Source organism: Anabrus simplex, chromosome 6 (genome assembly GCF_040414725.1).
Source record: "Anabrus simplex isolate iqAnaSimp1 chromosome 6, ASM4041472v1, whole genome shotgun sequence".
NCBI lineage: Eukaryota > Metazoa > Arthropoda > Insecta > Orthoptera > Tettigoniidae > Anabrus > Anabrus simplex.
This window is the reverse complement of record NC_090270.1, coordinates 95674617-95688491: the sequence shown is the minus strand read 5'-3', so window position 1 is coordinate 95688491 and position 13875 is coordinate 95674617. Positions and strand designations below refer to the sequence as shown.

The window sequence follows — 13875 nt, the reverse complement described above, 5'->3', positions numbered from 1 at the left end:
ATAAATAAATAAATAAATAAATAAATAAATAAATAAATATTCTTCTGCCACTTTTCCCAAACGCTAGTAGGATCGCAGGTGAGCATTGTGTGACACATATTGCCTTGGCCCTGTTTAATGGAAGGATGCCCTTTCTGCCACCAATGACATGTGGAGGGATGTACTCAGTATCAGAATACATGTTTCTGTTATGTGTATGTGAAGAGACGTATATTGAGAACAGCACAAACATCCACGTGCCGAGCCAGAGGAATAAATCTGTTTCGATCCTGGCTCAGTCCAGTGGTATTTGAAGGTGCTGAAATACGTCAATCTCATGTCAGTATATTTACTGGCATGTAAAGGAACTCCTGCGGGACAAACTTCCGGAACCTCGGCGTCTCCAAAAACCGTCAAAAGTAGTTAGTGAGTCGTAAAAACAATAACATTCTTATATATATTTCGTATGGCATGAGGATACAGTGTTACAATTTGGTTATTAACAAATATGTACAATTACACGAAAAACAGTTTCATCTATACACACAGAACAAGTACGTAATAAACAAACTATATTTATACATTTTACCTCATCAATATCTGCATTGCTGCTAAAGCTGAATGTCCAGTTTTGTTAGCCAACAATGGCCGCGAAGCTGATTATTCAGCCAAGGAGACCGACGAAATAAATAAATAAATAAATAAATAAATAAATAAATAAATAAATAAATAAATAAATAAATAAATAAATAAATAAATAAATAAATAAATAAATTCCTGCAATGACAAAATTAATGACACAGCGAACTATTCATTTTCTCATCTTAGCAATTCTCCAACTCTGCCAGGATGAAACTAACGATCTCGAGCACATGAAATATCTAGAATTCTAATTACACTGAAGATGCATATTCTACCGTAGGTACTCACTTGGACGAGCCATATCGCAGTGCTGTGGTGACCGCCCATGCTGTTGTCATGATGACGGGTCCTCCCCAACCCAGCACCGTGTAAGCGATGTAGTACGAGTTCTCGTGGAATACCGTCACTGGAACACACAAGAAGATAACAGTCTGAATGTCTTTTTATACTATTTGCTTTACGTCGCACCGACACAGACAGGTCTTGTGCCGACGATGGGACAGGAGGGAAGCGACCGTGGACTTAGGTGTGTACATGGGAAATCACGGAAAATCATCTTCAGGTCTACTGACAGTGGAGTTCGAACCCACTATATCCCTAATGTAAGCTGACAGCTATGTGACCTAAACCAGGTAGACACTGGTTCTATCTGTACGTTTATTATTAGCCTTCTACAGAATTACTAAGGCAATCAATAAATCGAAATAATTCGTTCCCAGGTAACGAAATCTATTTTTTTGATGTTTATGCCTAGGAAGAGGAAGTGCCAAGAGTTTTCTCAGATTTTATTTTTGTGAGCAAAACGAAATGCGCTAAAATATAACTATTACTAGATGATCCGCGCTGCTCCATGCGCTGTCCGGGAGTTAAGTTTGTCGCTTAACAAGTTCGTGGTTAGCTTGTTGAGTTGTTAAGCTAGGTCCTCACAGGTTCTCCACGAGTCTGACTATATCTTATTCCAAATGAAACCATTTGAAGATTTAAAGTCTATTTTCAAGTTCTGAGGCCTGACACCTAACAGCCAACTCAATCAGTTGGTAGTTCTTAAGTGACTACATTACAAGAGACCTTTTCCGTTTGGAGTCCAGGGTTTTATATGTTTTAGGGCAGTCACGTGTCAATCCCTCTGGGTGGGATACATTGTCTTCGTACTGGTTGCTTACCAGGGAAGAGAGGGATATATGTAGCAAACAGTTAGGAGTTTCGGAAGGGGTTTCTGATGGCACCAGGGAGTGGGGCACATACGTCACGGAAAGGTTTGGGCTGATTCTGCCAAGCCTGAGGATATATGTCAGGATATGTGTCAGGATATGTGTCATCCTGGACTCTGAGTTGTTATAGAAAACTTACTCACATCTTGACTCACCAGCATTGGTCACTAGTTTACCTAAGGTCTGTTGAAACTGCTTGACATTCATACAGTATGTCAGCAACAGTAATAATGATAATAAAAGTAGCTTTTAGAAGCCGAATACACTAGTATTAATGGGTGAGGGTTCTATTCCCGGCGAGGGATATAACTCGGATACTTTTTTGAATATGCAGTTTTAGGATTCTTAGAGACCTGTCATTGCTTGATGATTCCGGAGAGAATAAAATAAAAATGAAGCAAATCGGACGGACAGACGGACGGACTGGAGAAGGAAGTTTTTAGTAAATTGTTTTAATATCTAAATTAGGACTTCAATCCAAATCTCCTCCTCTCCAGACGAATGTGTATCTGACTCCATAAAGTCAGTCGCCACACGAAATAAAGGTATTCACCTTCTTTAACGTAGATTTTGTTGCCTATGAAGACATCTGACAGACAATACCTGAATTACTTTGCATTTGACTGACAGTCTGTCAAACCAATCAGGAATTCACATAAGACAAAATGTATTTCTCTTTTGTGAGCAGAACATGGAAAACATGATCGATTCATTTTAGAACACAATGAATTGGAAGAATTACCATTAGGTGTTACCACAAAAAAGTCATTTGGTAAGACAAAACAATAGTACATTTTAAAACTTGACTGTAGACATAATCCATTTTGTGTCTGTAAAAATAATTATATTCGAGTCGAAAATATCTATCCTTGTTGGAAATGTTACATACAAATGTACTTACTTTTAGCTAAATTTACCACGTAGCTAACTCTGGTGAGGTAGCGGTCCCGGTCTAGGAACCCAAGAATAATTTTCTTGCGCTGACCCCGCGTCATCTCGCAATCTGCTGTAGCGTCATGGGTGTATATTATTATTATTCTGCCACTTTTCCCACACCTGTGCGGTGGCGGGTGCGACCGTGTCGCACATGTGGATTTGTTGCTGTTTCAGGACTGGATGCCCTTCCTGACGCCAACCCTATGTGGAGGGATGTAATCACTGTTGCGTACTTCTGTCGTGCTTCATAGTGTAGTGTGGTGTCTGAATATGAAGAGGAGAGTGTTGCAACAAATACAAACACGCAGTCTCCGAGATAGAAGAATTAATCAGACGCGATTAAAATCCCCGGACCGGCCGGGAATCGAAACTGGGACCCTCTGAACCGAAGGCCTCAACTCTACCATTCAGCCAAGTACCCAGATATTCTTATAATTGTTATTTCGTAAACGTCATCCGAACCGTTGTTTTACCAACTGTACCGTCTTTCTTTCCCCCTCCTCTTCCCATGACGCACCAGTCCCGAACGGCCATGGCCTAGCAAGAGACCGCTGCTCAGCCTGCAGAGTATGAAATGAAGTGTGGTCAGCATGACGAATCCTCTCGACCGTTATTCTTGGCTTCCTAGACCGGGGCCTCTATCTCACCGTCGGACAGCTACTCAATTGTAATCAGAATCATGTACACTGAGTGGACCTCGAACCAGCCCTCAGATCCAGGCCGGAATTGAACCCGGGGCCTCTGGGTAAGAGGCAGACACGTTACCGCTACACCGCGGGGTCTCACCGTCGCTTTATAATCTTCAAATATGTTATGCTCCGAAAACCGTAAAAGTAGTTATTGGAACTTAAAGCAAATAGCATTGTATTAATATGTTATATATGTCCATACAGCGTTAAAAGCCTGTTCCTTTTATAGAAGAACATTAAAATTTCAATGTATCTTTTCATCACTGATTCATCTTTCCTAAAAATAAAGTAAGGAAAAACCTCAAAAAGGCCGTGAAAATAAACTCAGAACAAAGCAGGGGTGGTCTCATGATAGCCGAATAACATCTCAGCAAAGCTATCATGGTTTGAATCCCGGGCAATACATGTGGCATTTATGGTTCGGATTGCACTTGACGCTAGAGATCCCGTGGTATGGTCACGAAAAATTGCAAGCTATGGAATTATAAATTTGTGCCATGAGGCCTACGTGCTCCATTTGGACCGGTCACCGCTGATTTTTTCCCTCTCATAACATTTTCAATTTAGTTCCAGTTTAAAATATTTTAAAAGTTGCTTTCCGTCGCACCGACACAGATAGGTAATATGGTGACGATGGTACAGGAAAGGGCTAGTAGTGGTTAGGAAGCGTCCGTGGCCTTAATTAAAGTTCACCCCAGCATTTGACTGGTGTGAAGATGGGAAGCCACGGAAAACCATCTTCAGGCCTGCTGACAGTGGGATTTGAACCCACTATCTCCCAAATACTGGATACTGGCAACTAGCGAGCTCAGTACTCATGTTTTAAACATAAGACAGAGTTATACACAAAAGTCGTCACAACACTCATCGTAAAGAAACAGCACAGATTCAGGAACAGAAATGTACACGCCATGGCACTAGACTACAGCTAAGATCTGCATTACCAATCCCAAGTCGAAACACACTTCTTGGACAGAGACATGCAGCATATCTATGACCACGTGTTTTTAATACTCTGTCACTCGAAATATTAAAGATAAAGAAAGGGCCAAAACTACAATAATGCCTGAACAACTGGCTTCTTCAAACGGTTGTGAATCATATAAGAAATTTCCACCTACGATAATTCTTTCCAAACACCACATGCTATTAAAAGTCATTTTATGATTTTATGATGCAATGTATTTAATGTAAGTATTGCATATAAGCCCAAACACAAGCTTACTTATGTGGGATTCACTGAAATGTAGACTGATATATTGTAATTGTGAATAAAGTGAATTAACAATTTAAGAAATAGACAATGTCTTATTCTTAGTCTTTGGAACTTTTACTACGCTGGATAATGCTACATGTGTTTAAAAATATTATTACTTTACCCTTTAAAACAAGAACCACCATAACCACAGGCGAGTTAACATAATTACCTGTAATCATGTTGTGAAGATACAAGCCCTCCACAAACATCCACATGAACATAGCAGTCCGTGCGTACTCCAGTAGGACGTAGGACGCCTCACACAGCACAGGCTGGAACAGCATTGCGGATGTTATGAACATAATTACACTGGTAGGGACACATAAATGGAGGAATGCGATAGTATGCGGAAAGTTCGTCATTTACTCCAACGTAGGCTATATTACATGTTCTTGTTGTTAACAGCCACGAGTGCACAGTGTTTGTAATGTCTGTCAGATAATGTAGTTTGTTGTGGTATCTGAGTTAGTTTGAGCATGTTAATGCGTAGGACAGGCGTATATGTATGATGAACCATACCACATCTGCGTGGTATTGTCATTTATTGAATATCTCATGCATCTATTAAAACTAACCCGGGGACGCGAGCAAAGGAAGCGCGCTAGAATTAGGCCACCACCCACGACGGGGATGGCTAGACCAGTGAAGGGAGTACGCAAGAGGATTTCACAATTTACTCTCCAACTCTGCTAAACGATCCAATAAGATACCAACTGAAAGTATAAAAAAAGCGGGAAGAAACAGTGGTGGAAAGCTTGCGAGATTAACTGATTATTACGCCTAGGAGCCACATAACAGGAAACTGTAACGACAGAGAATATTGTTTGGATTTATCTAGTGTCTCGAGTTAATAATATCTATTGAGATATGTCTACTATTCAAAATTTGTCATTATATAACATATTGTAGGAATCGAAGGCAATTCAATACAAAGAGATAGCGTGGTTCTGGCAGTGATTCCCCTAGCTATGCGCCGTCCAACTGACGAGGGGACAGAAGGCTATTCTGAAGTCGTTGTAGTAAGAAGGTGTTGTGTTTGTATTACGGTGCGCGAATCAAGAGACAATGAAAGTGTAAGTCAGTGCGCTAGAACAATAGTTAGTACTATTTAGACTTTCGGAAAGGACTATGGGAATACTGAATTACTCTAAAACAAGGAAACAAATTCAACTATAAACTATGAGTAATTAGAGCGCTAAAGTATGGACTAGCTCGATTAAAGTATCAGGGAATATCCTTGCAACGTGTTACGTGGTAGTGCAATCTATGATAGTATTAAAAACGCCCAGGTAAAGGCAAATTCTTCTAGGCTGATTACTGTGAGTAACAGCGCCCAGTCCAGAAGAACGAGCAGAACGAGTTAATTCAGGAGAACGTGTTGAACGAGGTGTACGAGGGATTGCAACATCAACTGATGAGAACGAGACCGTTCAAATTCATTCCGGCCGAGTAGACGACATCGCCATGGATTGCAGTGGAGGACGTGCCGGAGAGATTCGAACCATGGACTCTCAGGGTGCAATGAGGCAATAAATCAATCTGTGATCTTTTAAGATGGGGCCGAGCGACAACACCTGAATAAAATACGTCTAAACAGATATAAGCATGATAGTGAGAGTTTTCAAGGAAATTCCGGCAAGTTAATTCACAGCTGTGTGGGAGGCTAGAATCTGGGCCTAGTGAATGTGAAATAAAGAAATATTGAATACATTCCAGATAGTATGGCGTCAGAGTATACATCGTGGCGCATCTGATGTGATTTGCGAGTCTGGGGATAATTGTACCAGATTAATGTGATGATATTGTAAGAGCTATTTGAGAGGATATGACTGCAAAGAATATGAAGTTTGCCCTAGTGAAGAGATGGAATGGCTCACACCGAGATGAGTGCTCTTGTTTTCACAAGCGAGGAAGGGGGCCAGAACCGTGGTGAAATACGAGCCCCAGCTGTGTAGAAACCTCGCTGTTCTTAGGAGTCTGGAATGGGGTTTGTATTTATAGCCAGTTAAAGGGCTGTGTTTTGAATGATGACCGCCACCCGACGGCCTTGCTTATCTGTTGGTTCACTGAGGTCTATGACCTTTCTCGGATGGTTGATCAGGTGCACCAGATGTTATCGACCCGTCAGGACAAGTGCATTTCTTTTATGTGTATTTATAGGTGCAGTATTTAATGTGTATATTTCTTTGGTGTGTTTTGTCTCGTTTAATAATTGTCTTAGTAGTATTTTTGTTTCAAGGGAAGTAAGCCCATATGCTACAGAAGGGATGCGAGCTTCTGAAATTAATTTGCATATTGGAAATCGTGCCAATAGTAGAGTCAGCGAATATTTTGGGGGATAAATTTACGGTCCTGGACAAGTGTTAATGTATTTGTGTCCCTAATCCTAAGGGAATTTTGTAACACGAACCTTGCTAATCTCTGCCCATGTTAAATGAACGTTAGGAACGAAAGTTTTCATATCTGTTTAGACTAAGAAGTTCACAATTCCACAAGAGAAATAAGGTACCTAACGTCACCGAAAAACATGTGTTGAACCATATTTATGCGGGGAACAGATCCATCATTTATTAAATTCTTGTAGTGATTATTTCGGTATCTTGGTTATGAATCTTAAAAGGGCAATTTCTATGTTTTTTGTAAAAAAAATGTGTCCAACTGTAACATGTTGATTTATCATTCACAAGTTGACATGTCAGTTCCTGTCCTGCTTTGATTTCGATAGTATAGTTATTGAGTTTATATTAGACCCACTGAAGAATCGAACACGAATCTCTACCAATAGGAAGCCGGATAGAAAGCAGGATGGCAGTAAGGTACAATATATAGCTCCACCCAATATTCGTAAGGAACTGAAATGGAACGCCATGAAAGATGACTTCTATAAAGTGTGTTCAGCTGTGTTCCCCATGTTTAGTACATCCTGTTCTAACCTATATAACATGAATTTTAATTACTATGGCAGAATTGAAAGGAGAAGCCGAATAAGAATTCGACATACTTATGGTCTTTCCTCGAGGATGACCCTAGATGATCTTCCAATGAACGTTTTGGAATAGTCCTTTTGTTGTAATCTTTTTGTATTCATTTATATTCAGTTTTTTGGCAAATGTAAAGCATAACATTCGTACATAATAACGATCGACTGACTGACCACCGTCCACTCAAATTTCAACCGATCTCTCTCCCTAACTATCGACCACAGCCATGTATTATTATTTGAGATGTAGGGAATGCAAGAGAAGATTCATAAAGCTCTAAGATAATAGCACCGTCCAGAAATCGATGAAATTGCTTTTTACGGGGCCTTGGGCGAAGGTGAATTTAAAGAACCTGCGTGACTGGTATGGAACCAACATTGCCATATTGCTTTGAGTTGTCGAGTAAAATCTCCCTGATGACAGCCGTCATCCTATTAGGATACGGCATAGGAAGAATAAGAATAATAATAATAAATGCATGAATGAATGAATGAATGATTGAATGAAAATGATAGTACTATGTACAACACAAAACAACTGTAGTGACCGAGTTCAGCAGGGAATTTCCATCTCGTTTAAGGGGAGACCTACATCTTTGAACATTGAAAAATTGGCTGTATTAAACTTTTCTCCCCGCAGCAATATAAATTATTACTAAAAGGAAACTTAGTATGACAAACACATTATTCCTTAATAATATGCCTACATATTTAGAAATCATATAAACATATGCTATTATATATTATTATTCAAAATGGCTTTTTATCATGGCCACTATTTTTCTGTTTCCTTGATAATTCCCAAACACATGAATATTATTCTATGATTCTTTTCATTATGATTAGTAATGCTATAGCTAATACATGTACTAGAATCAGTGAAGTCCATCAAGTATAAATACTTTTTTCATGAAGTTATGTTCAAATAGTCAATTTTTCATTCATTTTCATTCGAAAATATTTTTTTTAGAACTTAACCAATGAAGCTAGCTCAATGATTCTATTATATCTTATTCTTTTCTATGAAATGTACATGCATACAGAATTTCATCTTAATATCTTAAAATATTCCAGAGTTATTAAGGAAACCGTTCTGTAAAACAAAATTTACGGGAAACGAGCAACAGAGTTACTGATAAAGGGCTGCAAGGGTGACAGGGTTTCATGTTTATGGTCATAAGGTTGAAAGTATTGGAGATATTAACAAAAAAATTGCACTGTTATAAAGAGAGAAGTTCAATTCTAAATGAAAAGGATAAATTGAAAATCGCATTTTTGGTCGGTCAAAGGTGTTAGGTCATTGTAGTATTTAGTCCTATGCATTAATTAGATGTGTACATTTTGTTTAATAACCTGTGCTACTGTCACTTCAGGTCTGGTTGGTAAGGACAAACATGCTCGATTATAGTGAGCCCGTAGGAGTTGTCATAAGTAGGCCTGAATGGTCGGATGCATTGTGATTGTATTCTGGCAGCTTAATAGATCGTTGTTCAGACGTATTTAGGTTAGATCCTCGACAGCCTCGGCAATTTGTGGCAGTTGAATTGTATATTATTAGGGTGTACTCATGCGAATCTGACTTGCCAATACGTACTGTGTAATAGCATATTCAATTTTCGGACCAGCGCTGCTCATTTGTGATTGAAATCGATGGCAGAGTATTGCACTAACAATCTGTGTCATATTAGATCAAGTTAAATAATTGGTAACCCATAACACCATAATTTGTACTTATTGAAATTTTCCATAATCATAGTAAATTTAACCTATCTGAACATTTTACGTTTTTTCCTATTTTTGAAGCTCTTTTCAGCTATAATTTGACTTTTTGTTTGGTAGCACTGTTTCGTGTACGAGGTTCAGGGCTAACAATTAAGAAGAATTCTGACTGTTTCCGTGCCGATGTACGAAGTCCCATTCTTTGAAACTTCTTGTTCGAGAGAGCTTGTCTCACTTCTCTGTACAAAAACAAATATGCTATTTTTTTTGCTAGTTGCTTTACCTCGCACCGATACGGATAGGTCTTATGGCGACGATGGGATAGGAAATAGCTAGGAGTGGGAAGAAAGCGGCCGTGGCCTTAATTAAGGTACAGCCCCAGCATTTGCCTGGTGTGAAAATGGGAAACCACGGAAAACCATTTTCAGGGCTGCCGATAGTTGGATTCGAACCTACTATCTCCCGGATGCAAGCTCACAGCCGAGCGCCTCTACGCGCACGGCCAACTCGCCCGGTGCTAATTTAGATTAACCTAGGGTTTAGTGACGTGCTGTGACGTCGTATGGTCTCTGGAGAGGCCTAGTGCAGGTTTTTATAGTTGACGGCCATAGGTAACATGCGCGTCTGAGTGGTGCTGGTGTAGTAGTAGTAGTAGTAGTAGGACGACGACGACGACGATGATGATGATGATGATGATGATGATGATAATGATGATGATGTGCGATTTGAGTCACGTTGCTATAAGCTTGCATTCCGGAGATAGTGGGTTCGAACCTCACTGTCGGCATCCCTGAAGATGGTTTTGGGTAGTTTCCCATTTTCACACCACGCAAATGCTGGGGCTGTATTTTAATTAAGGCCATGGTCGCTTCCTTCCCACTCCTAGCCCATTCCTATCTCATCGTTGTGATAAAACCTGCCTTTGTTGGTGCTACGTAAAACAAACTGTAACAAAAAATGTAGGTGAAGAGGTAGGGAGAGTGTGAAACCCCGGTGTCGGCTCTTAGCCTACTCCTGACGAATAGCACTAACGGGTCTGCTCAAGGCTTGATGTCATCATCCGACGGAAGAATCACTATCAGCAGCTTCATATGCTCTCATTCCATATGGATACTGCGGGGTGGTTTGGAATTGTATCCAGGTTTTTGGCTCACAATCTAGTGATTAGAAACTGTATACCATAACCCCTCATAGTCTGCCAGCCAAGCTAAGCACCGCACCGCGTGAGACCATAAAGACTCGACGCCTTAACGATCATGGCTACTAAGCCACGAACATTTACTTTGCAGTTTTCCGTACTCAGTGAAACATAATACAGTAATGCTAAGAAAAGTTTTTTCTTGTGTTTGATCGGTAATAATTTGTATTATTTTTCACAGTGACTGAAGTAAAATATGAATGTGTAACGATTAACGCTATTAGCTTCCGTCCTCGGAGGTCTGGGTTCGATTACTGGCACAGCCAGTGATTTAAGATTGGCAGGAGGATTAGTATGTCGTTTGAAAGGTACATGCAACTCATCTCCGCTGCACCATCTCCAGGAATACGAGGATAGGACTTTGTATGGCTCTATGGCTGAGTGGTTCGTCAGAGGCTTCTTGGGACCCCAGGTATCATTCGCGGCCGAGTTGGGGATTTTAATCTTAAACGATTAATTGTCTTACCTCGGAGACGGGAGACATAAACATGTAGTTTCCCCTCTTTTTACGGTATATCGTTATTATGATTATTATTATTATTATTATTATTATTATTATTATTATTATTATTATTATTATTATTATTATTATTATTATTATTATTATTATTACTTAACTCTTATAATAACGGACATTTTAATGTGCATTATCTGCTCTGAAGGGTTGTATGTTGTGTTACCATTTTTTGCTAGGTACTTCTTTAATATCGCTCTAACAAATCGAAGGTTTTCGGTGACGGAAGGATGGTGAAAGGTCAGGATTGAGAAGGTAGCGGCTGAGGCCTTAATTAATGTACAGCCTTAGTGTGAAAATTGGAAACCGCATAAAATCATATTCAGGGCTACTGAAGGATGGATTCGAACCCATTATCTCCCGAACGTAAGCTAACAGCTGTGCGATCCTAACCGCACGGCCAACTCGATCGGTTTGTGTTACCGTGTTCCATAGTGAGTTACGAGTGTGAAATACTGAAGTTTGACAGTAAGTCAAGTGAAGTAATGTTCAGTGAAAAAACCCATGGCGCAACAACCCCGAACGGCATTGGCCTACCAAGCGACCGCTGCTCAGCCTAGCGCCTGCAGATTATGAGGTGCGTGTGGTCAGCATGACGACTCCTCTTGGCCGTTATTCTTGGTTTTCTAGACCGAGACCGCTATCGCACTGTCAGGCAGCTCCTCAATTCTAATCATGCAGGCTGAGTGGACCTCGAACCAGCCGGCAGATCCAGGTAAAAATCCCTGAACTGGCCGGGAATCTACCCCGGGGCCTCCATGTAAGAGGCAAGAACGCTGCCCCTACACCGCGGGGCAGGCAATGTTCTGTGAAGTTACATAAAATAAAGTTAATAAAGTAAATACAAGTCAAATAAAGTCGTATAACGTCAAATAAAATCAAGTAAATTGAAGTGAACTAGACTATGCTAAAGTGACATCATGAAAAGTAAGTTCAATAATACGGTAAAACTAAGTAGCTCTAAGTTATATAAAATAACGTTTAGTAAAGGCATTAAAGGGAACGACATCCAAGTAAAATAAAAAAAGACATAATTTTTGGCTACTTCTGCCACCAATGATCTTTAAATAGGAACAACGTAGAAAATAAACGACTTTTAAGAAATAAGGACACAATGTATTGAAGACACATAATTATTACCGTATTATCAATGCCTTGGCGATGCGAGCGAATTCCTTCCGACTGGTACTCGCCGCTGGCTCCTCTGATCACCGCCTGGTCGATGTACAGAGTGAGCCTAATCACCACTTGGATCACCATGGCGATGAACAGGTTCTTGTGTATCCGTGTTCGGTTGTTCCGAAGACTCCTGTCGTGGGAAACAGTTATTACAGAATAAGAACACAAGTGGAGAATAATAATGGAGTAAAACACAATTTTGAGTTTACCTACAGTAATAAATTTGAAAAATCAACACAACACCTCTTGGCCAATAGAACATATCCTTCAGGGAATATTCAGCTGATGTATTGAGCCAATTTATCCCCCTTCCGACCACCATTTGTAGAATTCCTATGATCGTCGACATCCTTTTACAGAACCTAAAGCCATTTACGAGTAGTAAGCGGAGGAAAAATGTAATGAAGTGTACAACTCTTTGGCTTGACCTTCGGTTCAGAATGCTCCGGATTCGATTCCTAGCTGGGCCGGGAATTGTAACTGTATATGGTTAATTCCTGTAGCTCGAGGGCTGGGTGTTTATCCTCGTCTTTATACACATTTTCACTTACATGCAACGCGTCACGCTATTAATCACTACAGAAACAACTAAATAGTGAACACATGCCTCCACATATGGTTGACGTCAGGAAAGGCATCCGGGCATTCAAATGGGGTAACTCCATACAAGACATCGCCCCAGGAACTTAGAAAAAAAGACGGTAAGTTGAAGACGGGAAAGACGTGGACAGAAGAAGGAAAAGAGGAACACAGGCAACGAATGAAGGAGCCTGGGGGAAAGATCAAAGCCCAGAGAATACAGTTGAAATAACGTGGTCTTTAGTAGGCCGATACGAACTAATAATAATAATAATAATAATAATAATAATAATAATAATAATAATAATAATAATAATAATAATAATAATAATAATAATAGTAATAATAATAATAATATAAAATTATTAATTATGCCTACTCACAAAAAGTCAAGAATAATTGGATAATATAAATTAGAAAACACCTTCGAGACGTCAACATAACGGGTGAAATTATATGGGACAGGCCTAGCTTTAGAACGTTGGTGCACAAACATAATTTGGCTGAAAAACTCAAGATGAGGACCCCCACTGCATGGTCGGAAGAAAAAAACCACAGCAGGAGGATGCAGAAATTCTGGGAAAAGAAGAAGCAAATTCATCTGCTAAGTAAGTTCAATATTATATTATATTATATTATATTATATTATATTATATTATATTATATTATATTATATTATATTATATTATATTATATTATATTATATTATATTACTAGCTGACCCGAGAGACGTCGTTCTGTCAAAAATAAATGACAATGGAACGAACTCAAATTCAGTCTGTACTGCACGCAAAAATCAGAATAATGCAAATGACTACATCATCAACATCAGATGAGTTAACTTTCTACTGCTACCAAAAGTTAGGAAGAAACTACTGGAAAATTGTGTTTTCAATACCTGCAATATTAATATCTTGATTGCGAATAAGGAAATGCTCAAATAGGTCACAGCGAGCTCGATAGCTGCAGACGCTTAAGTACGCCCAGTATC

General features: G+C 39.5%; 1 protein-coding gene across 1 annotated transcript in view; it reads right to left on the bottom strand.

Annotated features, from left to right (window-relative positions):
• Positions 1–13875, bottom strand: part of Pdfr (Pigment-dispersing factor receptor) — a 373916-nt gene that overhangs the window by 39677 nt on the left and 320364 nt on the right. The window contains exons 6-8 of the mRNA XM_068228235.1: positions 12267–12435; positions 4885–4987; positions 910–1027 (exon numbers count right to left, since the gene is read on the bottom strand). Of these exons, the coding sequence (XP_068084336.1) occupies positions 910–1027; positions 4885–4987; positions 12267–12435 (390 nt within the window). The remainder of the gene's footprint in view (positions 1–909; positions 1028–4884; positions 4988–12266; positions 12436–13875) is intronic.